General features: G+C 32.2%; 1 protein-coding gene across 1 annotated transcript; it reads right to left on the bottom strand.

Annotated features, from left to right (window-relative positions):
- Positions 1-1435: 1435 nt before the first annotated feature.
- Positions 1436-13696, bottom strand: LOC145316293 (cytochrome P450 307a1-like). Its single transcript, XM_080156724.1, has 10 exons — positions 13298-13696; positions 12807-12997; positions 9567-9644; positions 8521-8605; positions 6906-7012; positions 6529-6606; positions 5881-6189; positions 5359-5450; positions 4809-5008; positions 1436-4584 (listed from the first exon to the last, which is right to left on the bottom strand). The coding sequence occupies exons 1-10, from the start codon at positions 13308-13310 to the stop codon at positions 3899-3901; spliced, it is 1839 nt and encodes a 612-aa protein (XP_080012850.1). The 5' UTR covers positions 13311-13696; the 3' UTR covers positions 1436-3898.
- Positions 13697-16738: the final 3042 nt, after the last annotated feature.

The following is a 16738-nucleotide window of genomic DNA, read 5'->3' as shown; positions in this document are numbered from 1 at the left end:
CAATACATGCTTTTGACAACTAATCTTTAAATTCTTATACATATTTTTATGCTTCGCTACTTATGGATGTTGTCATCCTTGTTTTTTATTAACTATAGTATTAGAGTGTTCAAATAAATTAATATGTAAAAAAAATAATGTACAGACTTACTGGTATTAATAGAGAGTTGCAACGCTTAAAATTATTCTTCATCGATACAAGAATCTGCGTGAAAGGTTGCCTGTCTTACGCCAACAACAAAGCATTTAGTACAATGGTACTACTTTTGCTATGGCAGACGCGTGACATCAAAAGCAAGAGTAGGGATAATGCCTTGGTCCATATATAGGCGAAACTCATTACCATGCACAGTTAGGACTTCCAGACAAAGGTCGTGTAATTAAAGGGTTGGTTGTCCATTGGGTAAGTCTACACCCATCGGCTGAATGTTACATTTTACAACGTAATTATAAAGACGAGTTTCATGGAGAGGTCAAAATCATAATTTAGTAAAAGCATGGCTGAAATAATATTGACTTCAAATAATATTTTTGTGGACCATATGATATTAAATAAAAGTAAGCATATTTGACAACGATAATCAAATGGCTGCACAATTTTTTGGGAGAGTTTCCCTTAGATAGGACGATTCTAACATGGCTTAATTCACGATTTAATCTTTTGAAAAAGGGTATACCATGCAAGTTTTGTTTTAAAAATGCAACAAATGAGACCTCTTTTTGCAAATGATTGACAAATCTAATAACATATCTGAGGAAAAACATCTCGGATGACATGCTAATTCAGGGCTCTATTTTGTACAGTACAATAATGAAATCAATTCCAAAAAAAATAACGTGGTTTTCAGCTGTAGTTGGTGGGCAACCTAATATTGACGACCTCTCAATTTGCCCCCCAAATATTATTGCAGATTTATTTACCTTTTTGGTTATATCTTTTATCGAATAGTAAATTAGGTTTTTATGAGTTTCAGTATATTTTCAGGGAGGGAAGGGATTTTAATTACTTTGGTACCTAAAGTTTAAAATACTTTTCAAGCTGTATTTTTGGTCAAAAAAAAGGGCAGTTACTTTAATGCTGATCTAGGACCGCAGCCTCACCCGAACCACATTGCAGATACTTTGCCAACCTTCTTTTAGAGTAAAGAAAACGAAAAAATAAAGTCAAACTAAAGAAAACACTACAAAGTCGTCTTTTGCAAGTTCGTGTCTTTTTTACAAAATAAAACAGATATCTCATATGAAACTGGATATAGAATATATGGATATTATGACAGGGTTATTATTGTCATTATTTTAGAATTTTATAGTTTGAAATAATATATGTACTTAGTCTAATACTGTTTTATTCTTATTTTCAAATCTTGCCGCATTTCTTTTGAATGACGTAGTCATAGACCCAACTATAGCTAAGCTTAAGTAAAATAAGAAAATATTTATCTATATATATTTATTAAATGATTAATAGTAAGCTACACTTTAAGGATTCTTAATATACAAATCCATTTATTAAAAATATTATAAAAAGTAGATTTTTAAGAATCACTATAGGATTCGGCCTTGGTCCAATAACAAAAAGTATATTCACAAACAGACACTGTTAAAAATTCATAACATTTTTTTGTTTTCAAACTTATTTTCTATTTATATTAACTAAAAATTTCTAATTAACAAACTTTTAAAGTATTTGGGATATTTTAATATATTAAACTTTATAATGTATATTTACAAAATTTGAAAGTAAATAAAATTTATCAAAAGTTAGATAATTTTTACAGTGTGTAACGAAGTAAAAAATGTCGAAAATGTTTGGCTTCGAAACAATTTAAAATTCAGTCAAAAAATTTTGATTTAAAATCTAAGATATTTGATACCAAATTTACAATCTTGGGTTTAACTAATATCATTTCATACAGTACAACATTATATATGAGTTGGGGTTTTTATAAAAAATGCCGCGTTTTTTCGAAATTTTTTTTAGACATGTAGAACAAGCGCGGCATTCGCGAAATCTAAAAAGAGTATACAACTATTTATTTAATTATTTCGCTTTTGTTGGTACAGCCTTCATAAAAGAAAAACAAATTATCTTAAATCCATTTTTGCTGCATATTAATTAATACATCTTTTTAGGGCTATATTAGACATTATACAAATGGCTAAAATAATAATTTTAAAATTTTGAATTCTTAAGTTGTATACTCTGTTGAAATCCTATCGTCTTCGTTCAATCAATCAATGTCTAAAAATTTTCGAAAAAACGCGGCATTTTTTATAAAACCCCATCTCTGAGAATATAATATAAACAAATATTAATTCACAACCAAAAAAAAGAAAGTATGAAATAAAAACATTTAACTCTCTAAAAATATTATTTACAGCTGAAAGATTAAACATATTTGTCTTTGAAAATGAAATAAATAATAATCCACAAAAAGCTATATATTTTCATCCCCCCAACTGTTTTGTATGCAGGATTCCTATGAAAGTATTTTGTAAAAATGATAAACATCACTTACTTGAGTTTTAAGATATCTTTTGGTGAATCAGTTATACAATGAGTATGCTGGTCACAATCAACAAATATTGCAAACAATTTCAAAAATTATCATTCTTGGGAACGATTTTGTTTTAAAATGTATTTTTTTAGACATAGCTCATAAATTTTTATAGTATTTAGTTGTAGAATTTTTTTATTTTGAAAGTTTCAAATCCCCCCACCCCCCATAATTTGATTATATAGAACAAAATCACCCTAACATGAAAGTTCTGAAGGGTAGCTGGACAAAGTATCTCAAAAATCAGCCATAAGAATGAGGGAGATGAGAGGAGAAGCGGAAAAGATAACCCCTAAAAAAGAAATGGATAAACCCTTATTTTCATGACGTCACAAGGCTGATGCTTTGAGTCTTCGAGACACATTGTTCAGCTACTCCGAAGGTAAACTGCAAATATGATCAAACAGATGCAACAGGGTTTTGCGAAGTTCTAGCTGCTATAATTGCATAAAAATAACTAATTCGCATTTTTGTGTACTGTTATTTTAAAATTTAAATTTTACAAACTTAGCCCATATTAAGTTAAGGCAATTATTCTTTAATATTAAGTTAAAATAATTTGCTCGGGTTACACGGCATAACCGCGCATACAAATGAGATCTACAAATCACAGTTTTAAATAATATCTTGACCCAATTCACTTTAGCTTTGAAATATCGATGTGCATTTTTCGGGGGCAAAAAAATTCATATTGCTTTGCACTCAATTAAGCAAAGTTTTATTTTGTAAATTTGTTTTTAGCCTTCCAAAACCAAAAGTGAAATATTAATTGTTACTTTAATGGAATTTTAAAGATAAATATTTTATATGATCTTACAATATTTTACCTAAGGTTTTTGTCATTAAAAATAATGATTTTTTTTTAATGTTTTAGCACAGTAATATCAATCATCTAAATTCTTTGGAGAAAAGTTGGGGAAAAATAGTTTTTTCTTTGATTATTATTGAGTCTTTCAAAATCTATTACAATTAGTCTATTTTATGAGCTAAATATGTTTTTAAACTTATAATTATAAATTGTACTATACACAGCTCTGAGTTATATCTTTAAACGATTAAGGACCAAAAATTATTAATTTTTGGACAAAACAAATCAATGTGAGTTTCATCACAAAATACGTAAAAAACAATTACAAAAACGCACAAAAGATAAAAAATATTTAACAAAAATTCTCGACAATTGCACTTAAATGCTCCAAGAAAAGCAATAATAAAAATATTTTTAATTTGTAGAGAACTGCCCGCTACACTGGGGAAGACAACGTGATTATCAAAGTTATATAATATATATTATTATATTGCATAAATATAAACAAGTCTGGGGGCTGCAACAACAATACTTATCTAGATGACGCATGCCTTAGCCTGGCCGACATTTTGGGCAGGCTGGATGCGCTGATTGTCCTGGAGAGTCCGGCACATGTGCTGCTGCTAGCTCCAGCCTCGTCCTGGGAGGAGTTGTGGCGCATTTTTTGGATGGAGGATTCTTGGCTGGGAAATGTTTTGGTTGGGACTGCTGCTGTAGGACAAATATAAAAGGTGGGCGGCTCGGTGGCGACGCTTGTGGAACATTCACTTGATGTGCTGCTGTCAAGAGAGGAAAAGGAACTGTTGTCTGTTTCGCCGATAAGCATTGACAGTGACGGGTGGCTGGGAGAAAACATTAGAGTTGGATGAGCTGGCTCAACGCTGCAGGCTGCTGGCTGACGGTCAATCAGCTGGAACTCTGTTGGCTGTACAGGCAGGGCTAGCATACCCAGCGGCACCTCCGGAATCTCACATTCAATTCTGAATGTTCTCAAAATTGTGGCGGTCAACGATGTGGACACGAGCTGCACCATCTTGGAGCCTATGCAGGATCTGCGGCCAGTTGAGAAGGGCAAAAAGTGTTGCGGCTTCTTCATCTTGCCGTTGTCGTCTATGAACCTGTTTGGGTCAAATTTGTCCGGATCCTCCCAGTAGTCCGTGGAGAAGTTGGAGTAGTGGTTGTTGATAAACACAACTGTGTTTTCTGGCACGAAAAATCCTACAAAAAATTGTTTTATCACTACAAAACAAAAAAATAAAAAGCCCTAGATATATATCATTTCGATTTAGGGCATTTTTGTTTCAGTGTGTTGAAAAGAACCTAACAAAAAAGCTTAAATAACTAAATGTTTAGAAATATAAGCATCACCTTTTTACTGTTGAAAAGTGTGAGGAAGGTTAAAAATGCACCCTTTTATATTAACAGTAGCATGAAAATTTTACCTCCAACAGATGTATCCTTGTTAGTCATGTGTGGAACAATGGCAGAGGAGGTCAACCTCAATGTTTCATAGAAAGTGGCCGTCAGGAACTGGACATTGGTGACATCCTCCAGCCTCACCTGGCCACCCTGGAACTCGGTGTCTAGCTCCCGGATCAACTGATCCTGGATTTCCGGATTTTGTCCGATGTATCTCAACATCCTGAGAATATTTTATATTAAATACTTTTTTTAAAGATTTGGTTAAAATTGACATATTTATTCATTTTAAAGTTACTACGCGTGTAAAATAAGGCGAATACTATGAACTTTGAAACCGTTTAATATCCACTTGATTAGAACCGGTTCTCAGATATACTTAAAAATAATGTATAGCATCATATCACAGACAATTTTCCACGAATATTAAAATGAAAATCATAAGGTGAATACAAGTTTTGTTAACCCGCACCTGCAGCTCCATGGGTCTAACAAATCTGGTTTTTAATGATTTTTCTATTTTAATCTCCGCGGAAAGCTGTCTATACGATACGATAAACAACTTTTTTTTACCTGAGTGTGATATTAGAGACAGCACAGTGACCTCCAAGAATGTCCTCAAGGGCATACAGAGCACCATCTAGGGTCAGCTTTGTGTCAGCATTCTAAAAACAAAATTCAAAGTTTAAAAATTGTAAATTTAAACATTTCATTGTCAGAACAATCAATTTAAAAAGACAATTTTATGCGAACAAGTTCGATAAGGTGCAAAAGCAGCAAAGTTTATTGGAAAAAAAATATTTTATAAATTTGTAAATAGGAAGGAAAAATAAATCGATATTGAAAGGGAAGTTTTATTGACTCTCTATCATTAGTAGAAGTTTAGATATATAAAAAGGAGTTGTTTTCTGTCAATGTTATTAAATGGTCAAACATATCCTATGATTGGGGAATCTTCACTGAAAAAAATCATATATCTTTCTTTAATAACCTCCTAGAAAATCTAAATTTTATTGAATTACTCTGCAGTAGGACGTACGGACGGACATTAGTTATAGATAGTTATAGTTGCGCTGCTGAAAAAAAGATGCCTGCCTGCAAATGATCATCTTTCTTAACCCTCTGTAGGAGCGCCTCCAGCATGTTATCCTTGCCCTCCACTCTCTCCTCTCCATTAACAATATTCTCCATCACATAGTCTCTGATCTCGGCGCACCAGGAGGTCACCTCCTTCATCACGCCGCCCATCACCGGCATCAGCTCAGGGATGAAGTCGACCATGCGACCGTTGTTCACCTCCCAGAAGATCTTGTCGAACTTGGAGACGTAGTTGTTGTAATCCTCATCGTTGTACGCTCTTCTGGAGATGTCACAGAAGTAGCTGTTGAAAATATTACTGCAGGCCTAAACATTAAAAATATGATCCTTTCTATATGAACCAAAAGATCTCTTGAACGGTTAAGATCTGCTGAAGAGAAAAATTAAGGAAAATTTAGATCCCCTATTGATATGGATATTAAAGTAAAAGAATAGGGGGGGGGCATGAGCTATGTGTAACTCTGACCCTGTCCCGATTTAGTATTGGGTCTTCGAAATCAACTAATAGCATCGGAAATATAAACAAAGCAGAGTCCGTACAAAAGAACAGAAAGCAATATGCTAACTAATAACTTTCTTTATGGATGACGATGGACAAGGACGGTTAATGAAAAAATTCAAAGTTGGAATATAAAAAATTCTTACCTTAGACATGAGAGGTTTTAAATCCACAATTCCTGAGCTAATACCAGACAGAAATTCGGGCATTTCATCACTGAATGTCTAAACAAAATCAAAAAATTTTAAAAATAATTAAAGTAATAAAATTATAAGATTTTGTGGTTTTTTTGTGTAAGAAATGAACAGAATATGACAACAACAAGAAGCTTATTTAAAAGGCTTGGCATCAACCGAAAAACAGGGTTTAGCAAGAATTTAGAGTTTTAAGGCTTTGCCTAAAATTTTTATGTCAATTCTGTCTGTGAATTTACTTTTCTTCTAAGATGGACAGTAATTATGCCCATAATTATAACACAGATAAAAAAAACTGTCAAATATCCGCGAAAATAAGTAAGTATTACCTGGTCTAGTTTTCTCCATCCATGTGAGAGGTATCTTGGGAAAGTGTACATGGCCAGAATCTTCTTCCTCACTTTCTGCAGCTCGTCGTAATCACAGAAGGCAAGCGCTAAAATTTGGGATTCTTTAACATTTATATTAAAAGAAAGTAATTTTATTTGAAATTGCCAAACTTTAATAATTTTATTGGGGAAGACTTGGGATAAAACTGACTCTGTTATGTAAACAAAAGAAAAATGGGGAGAAAAAAGTGGGGTTAATCAGGGTTTAATTTAATTCCACCAAAATTGGCCAGGATCCAGTGTAATCACTCGCACATTTATATAGAACACTAAACTCCGCCCCCCTTATTTCAATTTATTTTTTTAAAAATGTTCCTTACCCTTTGCTAGGGCCAATGTGAAATATTTTTCATATCAAATCTCCAACCCACAAAAATTAAAATTTGAATAAAAGTTATGAATTAAACAGCTTTTTTTTACATACACGCGAAGAAAATACAAATCGTCTATAAGCAAACAAAATTCTGATGTACTTTAGTTTTGAAATAACATTATTTACTTTCTTTATCTGTCATGTGATCTTATAACTCTGCAAATATCAAAATTACTTTATCTTTGAAACTGCGTATTAAAATAATCCCCCAATTTAATTTTGCTTTATTAGTGGATATAGAATACACGTGGATATTATAACCGGGTAAAAATTGTCGTCAATTTAGGTTAATAACATGGAACTCATTTATTGATCATTTTTTTTTATTCAGTAAGAGGAAAGCGGGCTATCGTTATTTTAAGCCGCCGAGTTTCATTTTATATGAGAACATGAAAATCTTGTGTAACATCCAAGTAATATTATATTCATTGCTTTATCTGTATAATTTTATGTTAAAACATCATTTCACCATTCAACTTGTTTCATAATTTAAAACATTTAATTGACAGTCGGACAAACCAACATTATAAAGATATAAAATTATAAAATATTTGCAAGACTTTGAAACATTTGAAGTCTAAACAAAAAATTGATGTAAATCTGTCTTAAAGTAGCGTAAAATTTTAAATGCTTAACATACAGGCACTTATATATTGAGGCGTAATTATATAATGCTTTGATTTAAAACTTATTCCTAATCATCCGAAGATTCATTATTTCAAAAAAGACTTATCATGCATTAAAAAGGCAAATATTTTAGTAATGTGCAAAATTTTAGGTAACGATTTAAGAGTTATTAAGTTATTGGTTAAAAATCACTTAGGAAGAAACGGACATACAATATATGATGAAAAAACTTCGTCTTAAAAACTGCTATCAAACGCTTTGTTGAAAACGATGTTGTTGCACAAGATATTCATTTACACTGATAAAGTAATATACGCACTGACGCAGGTGTCTAGAATAATGATATACCAATCCACCATCTTTACCACATCATCTACCCTCCTACTGGATGTACGAACTGACAAATAAATAAGGTCCATATTAGCGAGCTAAATTTACTACAAATTTTCCCCTGTCAAAAAATCCACTTATATCCCCTATACATTTTTGTTTAATATAGAAATACAATTAAATCTGTTATTTATGTTATGTTTTATAGATTCTAATAAAACTCACCATTTTTCTTGGAGCCCCCAAACATCAAATGTAATCTCAAGAAATTTGGCCTGGAATCAAAATCTTCTGCTTTTGTGACAAGCGCCTAAAGTTAAAATTTATATTAATGCATATAAGCTAGAAATATAATCTTAGATTAAATATTCTTAATCTTAAACAAGCATTTGCTAATCCATGTATTAATATCTTACAATTAAAAGATTCTACGGCTTTAAAATATTAGATGTAAAATCAAATCACTATTTTTTAGTTTATAGCATATTTCAAAAGTTGCAGTAAATAGTTACTTTTTTTCTAACCTCTAAACTGCGGCTATACATTCAGCAAATATGCCGCCATTAAGCAGTTTCTGATTAGCCACCAGTTTACAGCAATTAAGCTGTTTTAAAATTGGTTTTAATAAAAAAAAATTGGCTATATTCAAAAATGCTTAATCGATTATCCAACAATATAATGGCCGCTTATTTGCGGCTGATAAGCCTTGCTTTTATTCTATTAATTGAAATATTTATTATATAAATAGTTAGCATTATCAACACTTTCCCTGTGGAAAAGATAAGATTTTAACTTTTGATAAATCACGTACAATTACTTCAGATATGATAAAATTAAATCTATATGAAATCTATTAATATCTATCTACAAAGATCTTGGTATTATCCGTACTTCATGACCTTATATGTACTTAAATAAAAAAATATAAAATTTAAAAGGATAAAGTTATCATACTATATGAAAATTCCTAAAAAAAATATTCTAAAATTAAGTGGAAATTGGAATAGCAAGACCCATTTTTTCTTTGGGTTGGGGTAGAAATTATAGTTGATACTTTGGAAATAAACTCTCCATTTTGAAGTTGGGCATATACAGAATTTCATTATAGTTTCGGGGGTAGCCATGAAATTAATTTTGGGTTTACTACAGACATAATATAATCGCCAGTTCTAATCTTATGCTGTGCCCCATCGCGCGTTCTGTGTGGGGTTCTTACCTAAATTTCTAAGTATTGAAATATATACAAAAACTGTTTTTTTTTTAAATTTTACCTGATGGATAGATTGTTCATCCTGCAGTACGACACAGGCAGTAGTTCCAAGCCGGATGCTTACTATGGATCCAAATTCCTAAATAAAAAAAATAATTAAAATACAATTGATATATACATCTATCGCCCCGAATCAACTTAGAATCAGAGTTGTGTTGAAAAAGTCCTAACAATTTGAAGTGTTTTATTAAAAACGTTTGGTTTTTAAAAAAAAATTTAAGGTTTGAAAGGAATGACACGAGAAAACACTGTAATGACGTTTTGAATTTACAGATGGGCGGACGTGCAAAAATATCTCTGTAAACAATATGAATATTAGTCATATTTTCTAGTCGGAACTGGATTATTAAAAGAAATCCAACGTTTTTTTTATGTAGCTTTGCTGACATGGATGTTAATATCCTTGATCCAATCATCTTGCGACGTAGTTGTTGTCCTTCCAAATTAAGAATTCCTTACGAGTACTTGAAGAAAGCGGGTAGACTTTATCAAGTGGTCGATATCTTTAGTTTTTTTATTGTCTTTTTACTTCAACTTTTTTTCTAAAACTGGGTAACTGCGTTATTTTACTTTTGAGTAATGTTCAATATTTATGAATAGGACAATTGGTTTAGAATAAATTTTCCATCAAATAAAGAATGTGAAAAACTGTGTTTCATTTTAAAGAAGGTGTATCAACTTTTTTTTATAGCTAGCCGGTTCTTTTAGTAAGTAGTAGATGTAAAATTTTTCATAGAATTCAGATATGCAATCGGTTTTTTTGTAGACCTCTTATTTTTTAAGTAATTTAAGTTTTTTTTAAAAATAATTAAGTCGGTTTTAAGGTACTAAAACGCAACAAAATAAAAGAAGAAAATGGCCAGTATGAACAAAAATAGTAAGATCTTTAATTTGACACCTTACTTTTAAAATTCTGTTGAGTAATTATTGAAAAAATCAATTTTTTTAACCTCGGTTTAATAGAAACTTTAAACCTTAATATTTTCTCAAACAGACATAAAAACATGGGTTCATATATACCTTTAGAATCAGAAAAATATTACGAATCCATTGTAAGCAAAATTGAAAAAAAGTAAAAAAAATAAAAAATAAACAAATGGCCAATTATATTTTTTGTTCAGGCAACACGTTCGTCTTCCCTTTTTTACCCCCTCTTTACCCCCTTCCCATTTTTATACTCAATTCAAGAATTAAGACGTTGCCTGTATAATATAATATGATATTTTCATATAATTCCTTTTATTGTAGTTTATATACTATATTGTAAACTTTTTGTTTCAATTTTGCTTAGAAAGGATTTTTAATACTTTTCTCATTCTAACAGTATATATAATGCCTATTTCTTATGCCTGGGGAATGAAAAAAATTAGTTCAAAGTTTTTATTCTCATGGGTTTAAAAAAGTCGATTTTTTCAATAATTACCTGACAGAATTGAAAAAGTAAGGTGTCAAATTAAAGATCTTACTATTTTTGTTCATACTGGCCATTTTCTTTCTTTTTTTTGTTGCATTTTAGTACCTTAAAATCGACTTAATTTTTTTTTTAAAACTTAAATTACTTTAAAAATAAGAGGTCTACAAAAAAAACCGATTGCATATCTGAATTCTATGAAAAATTTTACATCTACTACTTACTAAAAGAACCGGCTAGCTATAAAAAAAAAAGTTGATACACCTTCTTTGTGAAAATTATAATTATTTGAAAACTCGATGACGATATAGGTTTAATAAAACACTGGGTACCAGTAAAATTTACTGTCCAATGTCCCCTCACTTCCTGCTTGTATTTAATTTCCCCAGAAGCACCAACAACCAGTGGACCTCCCCTTTCTCCATGAAGTAAGGGGGGCGGTCTGTACAGCTTTCGGTTGGTAACGCAAAATTTCTACCGGTAAAAAAGCATCCAACAATCGTTGTATTTAATCTTGATTATAATATTGTAAAAACAAACTGAAAACAATGGAACTGAACATGGGGCACTTGTAGAATATTAATTATAACCAGGACTTTCCTTAAACTAAAATATCCGTCGTCTACTAAAATATGTACAACGTGTGCATGTACTATAGGTTTAGTTTAAACTGCACCATCAGGTCTCCAAAACAGGACAAGAGGTACAATGTAAAATTGAACAAAGCTAGCTGTAAAAAAAATCAAGGAAGGAAAGACCATGTCAATTGTTCATTCCTCTTTGGAATTTTCACAAAAAAAATCAAGCTGTCTATCCTAAATAATGGGCCTAGAAAATCATGTTTCATGAAACAGGCGGACACATACATATTTACAAACAGACATTTTGAATCATCGATTAGCTTTGTTACCCAATAACTTACAAATAGGGGTATTAATACGTCTAACAAACGGTAGAAAGTTTTTTAGAAATACGTTTTTAAGCATGATACAAATTACACGGTAAATAAGAATCAAATGAAAAAAGTAAAGAAAAAAATAAAACTAAGCTAAATGCTCTCCCTTAATGATTTTCAAAGTCTTCATTTTTAGGTGCCTTTTAATAACAATTTTCAAATTTCTTCTGAATCTTTTTTTATTTATAAAACCACCCTTTTTGTTTTACTGCCATATGTTTCTTAGATATAAAAAAAAATAATTTACCAAATCATTACCATAAGAAAAGAGCACTATTATGTTAGATAGGCTAGGTCACAAAACCATTGGAAATAAATTTCTAGGTTGTCAAAATAAAATCATTGAATGTTCTGTAAAATGACTTTCAACTTACTTTTTACGTCAGATTTTCTTGCTTCAATGGTAATTTAAAACATTCTTGCCATTATAATATATGAAATTTTGTAGTCAATATTAAAAGCAAAATTTTTAGTATTATAAAAATAAGGTCTGTCCGTTCATCAGTATGTTTGTTAATTTGTATTTGTGTCCGTCCATCAGTTTGTTTGTCAATCTGTCTGTCCGTCTGTCCATCTGTTTGTTTGTCAATTTGTCTGTCTGTCCTTCCATCTAACTGCCTATCTATTTTACTGTCTATAATTTCCGTGCAGTTAAAATTTCAAATTCAAGTTTGGGAACTTATTTACAACAATCGATTTATTATTAATTGGATGTTGCACCAGATTTTCATTGACTCTAGTTAAGTAATGCTCGCTGGATGATCAAACAGACCAATTAATGCGGTCCATATTAGCAAGCCAAAATGACGACAAATTTTCCACTGTCAATATAAATCAACGTATATCCTAAATCCATTTTTACAACACAATCTTACCTGTCTTAAACTTGTAAAGGCTTCAAATGGAATCTTTCTATTTGCCAGAAGGTGGAGAGATCCCAGGAAAGGCAGAGGCTTGGGACCTGGAGGCAAGGGTAGGCTGGAGTCTCCAGCTTTCTCCAGGCAACGTCCATCTTTCTGCTTCTTCAGAACAAAGCAGAGCAACAAAATAGTCATCGACAGAAGAACTAAAATATTACTTTTTAGAAATATATATTTCGTTTTGCTTCAAAAGAAATTATAAATAGTTAATAGATTATTGAATAACTTCCAAAATATCTAAACTAATAACTACAACATAATTCAGTACTTTTAAATTGTGGCAGAAAGATTGATTTTTAATTCTATACAGATTTTTTATAGTTGAAAAGTCTCATTAAGATTGTTATTCCTTCAAAGAGAAGTTACATTTTCAAGAATAAAAAACATAATCGGCATTATTTATTTCATTTTGTGTAAAAAAAAAATTTAATTGAACGAAAACTTACCGACTGAAATCATGTTGAAGGCGAATCTATTGATTGAGATGAGTATAGATGAACCAGAGCCAGGATCGAACCACAACAAAACAAATGTTTATCTCTGAGGCTTTATTAACAAACTTCGTGTGTCAGGTCGAGCCTCTGGGAAATCACTAAGGTGGCAATTCTAAAATTCGCCGGTTTTCACAGAAAACCTTATCAACAACAAATACGTTGAGCGGAGGGCTTGCGAGAAAGAGATAGAAGGAGAGACCCGATAAGAAAATTATTATGATAAGTATATGTTTCTAATATACAAAGATGGGCTCTGCAGGATTTTATTTCGTTGCCCCTCTCCGCTTCAAAATCCCTGATGACTGAAGGTCTGTAACTAAATTCATATATTTATATAGGTTCTACCCTGATATGGACATTTTTATATATCTGATCATAACTTTATATGTACTCAATAGGAAGATGAAACAGGAGAGGGAAAGAGAGACAAAAAGAAAGGAGAAAAGAAAATCCCTAGAAAAGAGAAACAATAGGGGGCCGCCGGGACAATGGGCTTAATACATTTCTGTTATTTTTATTATGATATTTATTTATGTGTAATTGTTTAGTTTTGTTTAGTTTGTCTGTGCATTCCACCGATTTCCTATTCTCAAATGTGGTAGGTCCATTTAAAACTACATTTTTCCTGTTTCTCCGCCCAATTTGCGTGCGTCCCATTGGTCCGGTCCTGCCATTTGGTTTCTTGTTTCATTCTGGAGGTATACACCAGCAGACACTCGACTCAATTTATCTTTGTCATGTTGTTGTTGTTCGAGCTGGTAAATTACAATATGTTGCGGGATTGCTGCCTGCTGGCGGAATGGATGTAATATATACGTGGATATTATAAAAAGGGAAATTTTGTCGTCAATTTAGCTAGCTAACATGGAACTTTTTTTATTGGCCAGTTTGTTCATATAATGGAAGGGGTAGACAGTGGAAGGGGGGATCGTTATTTTAGCCCGCTTTGTGTTTCACCTAGTAGAGAACCTGAAAATCTTGTTTAAGATCCAATTGATAATATATCCTTTGCTGGCGGACACATAAAATACATACATAAATAAATAAAAATAAACTTTCAAATTTACCGCCAGCGACAAATTCTTCAAATACCAAAGTGGATATAGGATATATTGACAGGGAAAAAATTTTCGTCAATTAAACGTGTTAATATGCACCTCATTTATTGGTCAGTTCTTTCATCTAGTAGGAGAAGCTAAAATGGTGAAAAGGGGGTGGATGATCGTTGTTTCAGCCAGCTGCGAACACTTTATTAATGTACATAGATTTGGTGCAACATCCAAGTAACAATTTATCTATTGATACCAATATACAGATTTAAATAGGGATAAAAAGGATAAAGGCCATTGACAACTTGAATACTCTTGGCTATGCCTAAATAAAGATTTGGCGGCTCCTGTATCTGAAATGCCGCTCGGATGAAAGAACTGCTGCTGAGCCCTAGTTAAGCAATAAAAAATTTTGAACTTAATTTTTGAAATAATTATACCATGAATGAGCTCTAAAGAGGCAACTTTCTTAGCTCCTATTTAAGATAGACTGCTTATTTTTTGGTGAAGATAAACCTTTACCCAAGAGCATCTAGCATGCAACCTACTTGGTGCGCCAGTCTGTCTGTTATGCCACAATTGATGCTGCTAATTGCTGTAAGTATGGACGGCTGCACCCTCGTCAAAACTTTCATTCGTTTGAAATTATACTTTCAGTTACTAACAGTGGCTTGTGAATAGGACTCAAGGAGGTTTCAAAACCCCAGTCAAACAAGATATTAGGAAGAACTATCGTTTCTTTTTCGCATCCCCTCCAGGCTTAACACCTCTCCCCCCCATTCCCAATTGCTAATATATGTGCACGCCACTGGTTTAGTTTTTGACATAGATGCAACCATCAAAATTGCTTTAATACTTTAAATTTCTTTCAGCTATTTGTTATAAAAAAATAAATGTCTATTCCCGATACAGTAATGAATTTGAACATACATGCATTATAAACATTAGAAAATTATTGCTTTTATCTAAAGGGATTAACGATTAAGGTTTCAAAAATTCCAATCTTTTGTTCTTATCAAAATAGTACAGATATATTCCTAAGATAACGGTAATAAGTGTGCAGTCATTTTAATGATAACTACACTGGGTTTCACCAAAAAGGGGTCGGGGGTGAAGGGGTGGGATGGGATTATAATCCTGAGTATAGATTCGAACCCGGGATCACAAGTCACTCAAGAAAATAGATTCACGTTTCAATATCGGCTTTGCCCCTAGCCTCTAGGGGCTTTGCCCAAATAGGTGATCAAAAAAATTTTTGGCGAAATTCGTAAAAGGACCAAGGAAATCTTCAGCAAAAAAAAAGGACCAAAGAAATCTTCAGCAAAACAAGGACCAAGGAAATCTTCAGAAAACAAAAACAAAAAAAAATGGGGGGGGATTTGTTTTTGGGGAATATAGCCAAGGAAATAGCCTAAAACCACCACAGGACCAGTAGTTATATTCCCTAAAGAGTAGAATCCAATCGGTTCAGTGGTTATCGAGATCTTAAGGGACGGACAGACGGACAGACAGACAGACCGACGGACAGACAGACCGACGGACAGACAAACAGACAGACAAACAGACGGACGGACAGACAGACAGACATCATTCTACTTTGTATTATAGATAGGCCCGTCCGTAGTTTTCTATTACAACAAGGTACATAATTATAAGCGATGCATCTCTATGATCAAATCCTAAATATTGAAAATATGTTCTTTTACTGCGTCCTGTATTTGCACAATATTGCAACAACAAAAAATTATGTACAATATTGTTTAGACTTACAAAAATAATTTTGTTAAGTTAAGAGTTATTGTTCGATTGTTCTTGCTTCGCTTTTATGAATGTTGTCATCCTTATTTAATGGATTTGATCTTAAAATGGTATGATTTTTTGTTGTTAAATTTATTTTTTATCTACGAAATGCTCATTAGATAAGAATTTTGATAGATCTTATCGTAACTTAAAAGTGCAACTTAATAATCAGTTAAGCGGTAAGCTTAATATAAGGGATTAGCGAAGGGGCAGACATTATACTTTTTAGTTTAATCTAATTGATTCGCCCATAGCCTGTACGTCCTTAGCCCACGAGGTAATGGAAAGTCCCAACTCCTACATAGAATCGTTTTAGAGCTATAGATCTATCTGAAAGCTATTAAAAATTCTCCAAGTTATTCTCTAGCTAAATTAGACCCAGATAAAAGTGTAAACTTTCGTAATTCGTAAAAAAAATTGCGTAAAGGGGGTATTTTTGGGGAGGCCGTGGTGTCCCAGCCCAAAATAAAATAGCGTAAAACCACCGTTTGACCATTAGCTTCAGGGTATTTTAGATTCTATTGGCTTCGCCATGGGGCCACAA

Source organism: Acartia tonsa, chromosome 4 (genome assembly GCF_053477335.1).
Source record: "Acartia tonsa isolate MP-2025a chromosome 4, ASM5347733v1, whole genome shotgun sequence".
In the NCBI taxonomy this organism is placed as follows: Eukaryota; Metazoa; Arthropoda; class Copepoda; order Calanoida; family Acartiidae; genus Acartia; species Acartia tonsa.
The sequence above is the reverse complement of the archived record's forward strand: the minus strand, read 5'-3'. Positions and strand labels throughout refer to the sequence as shown.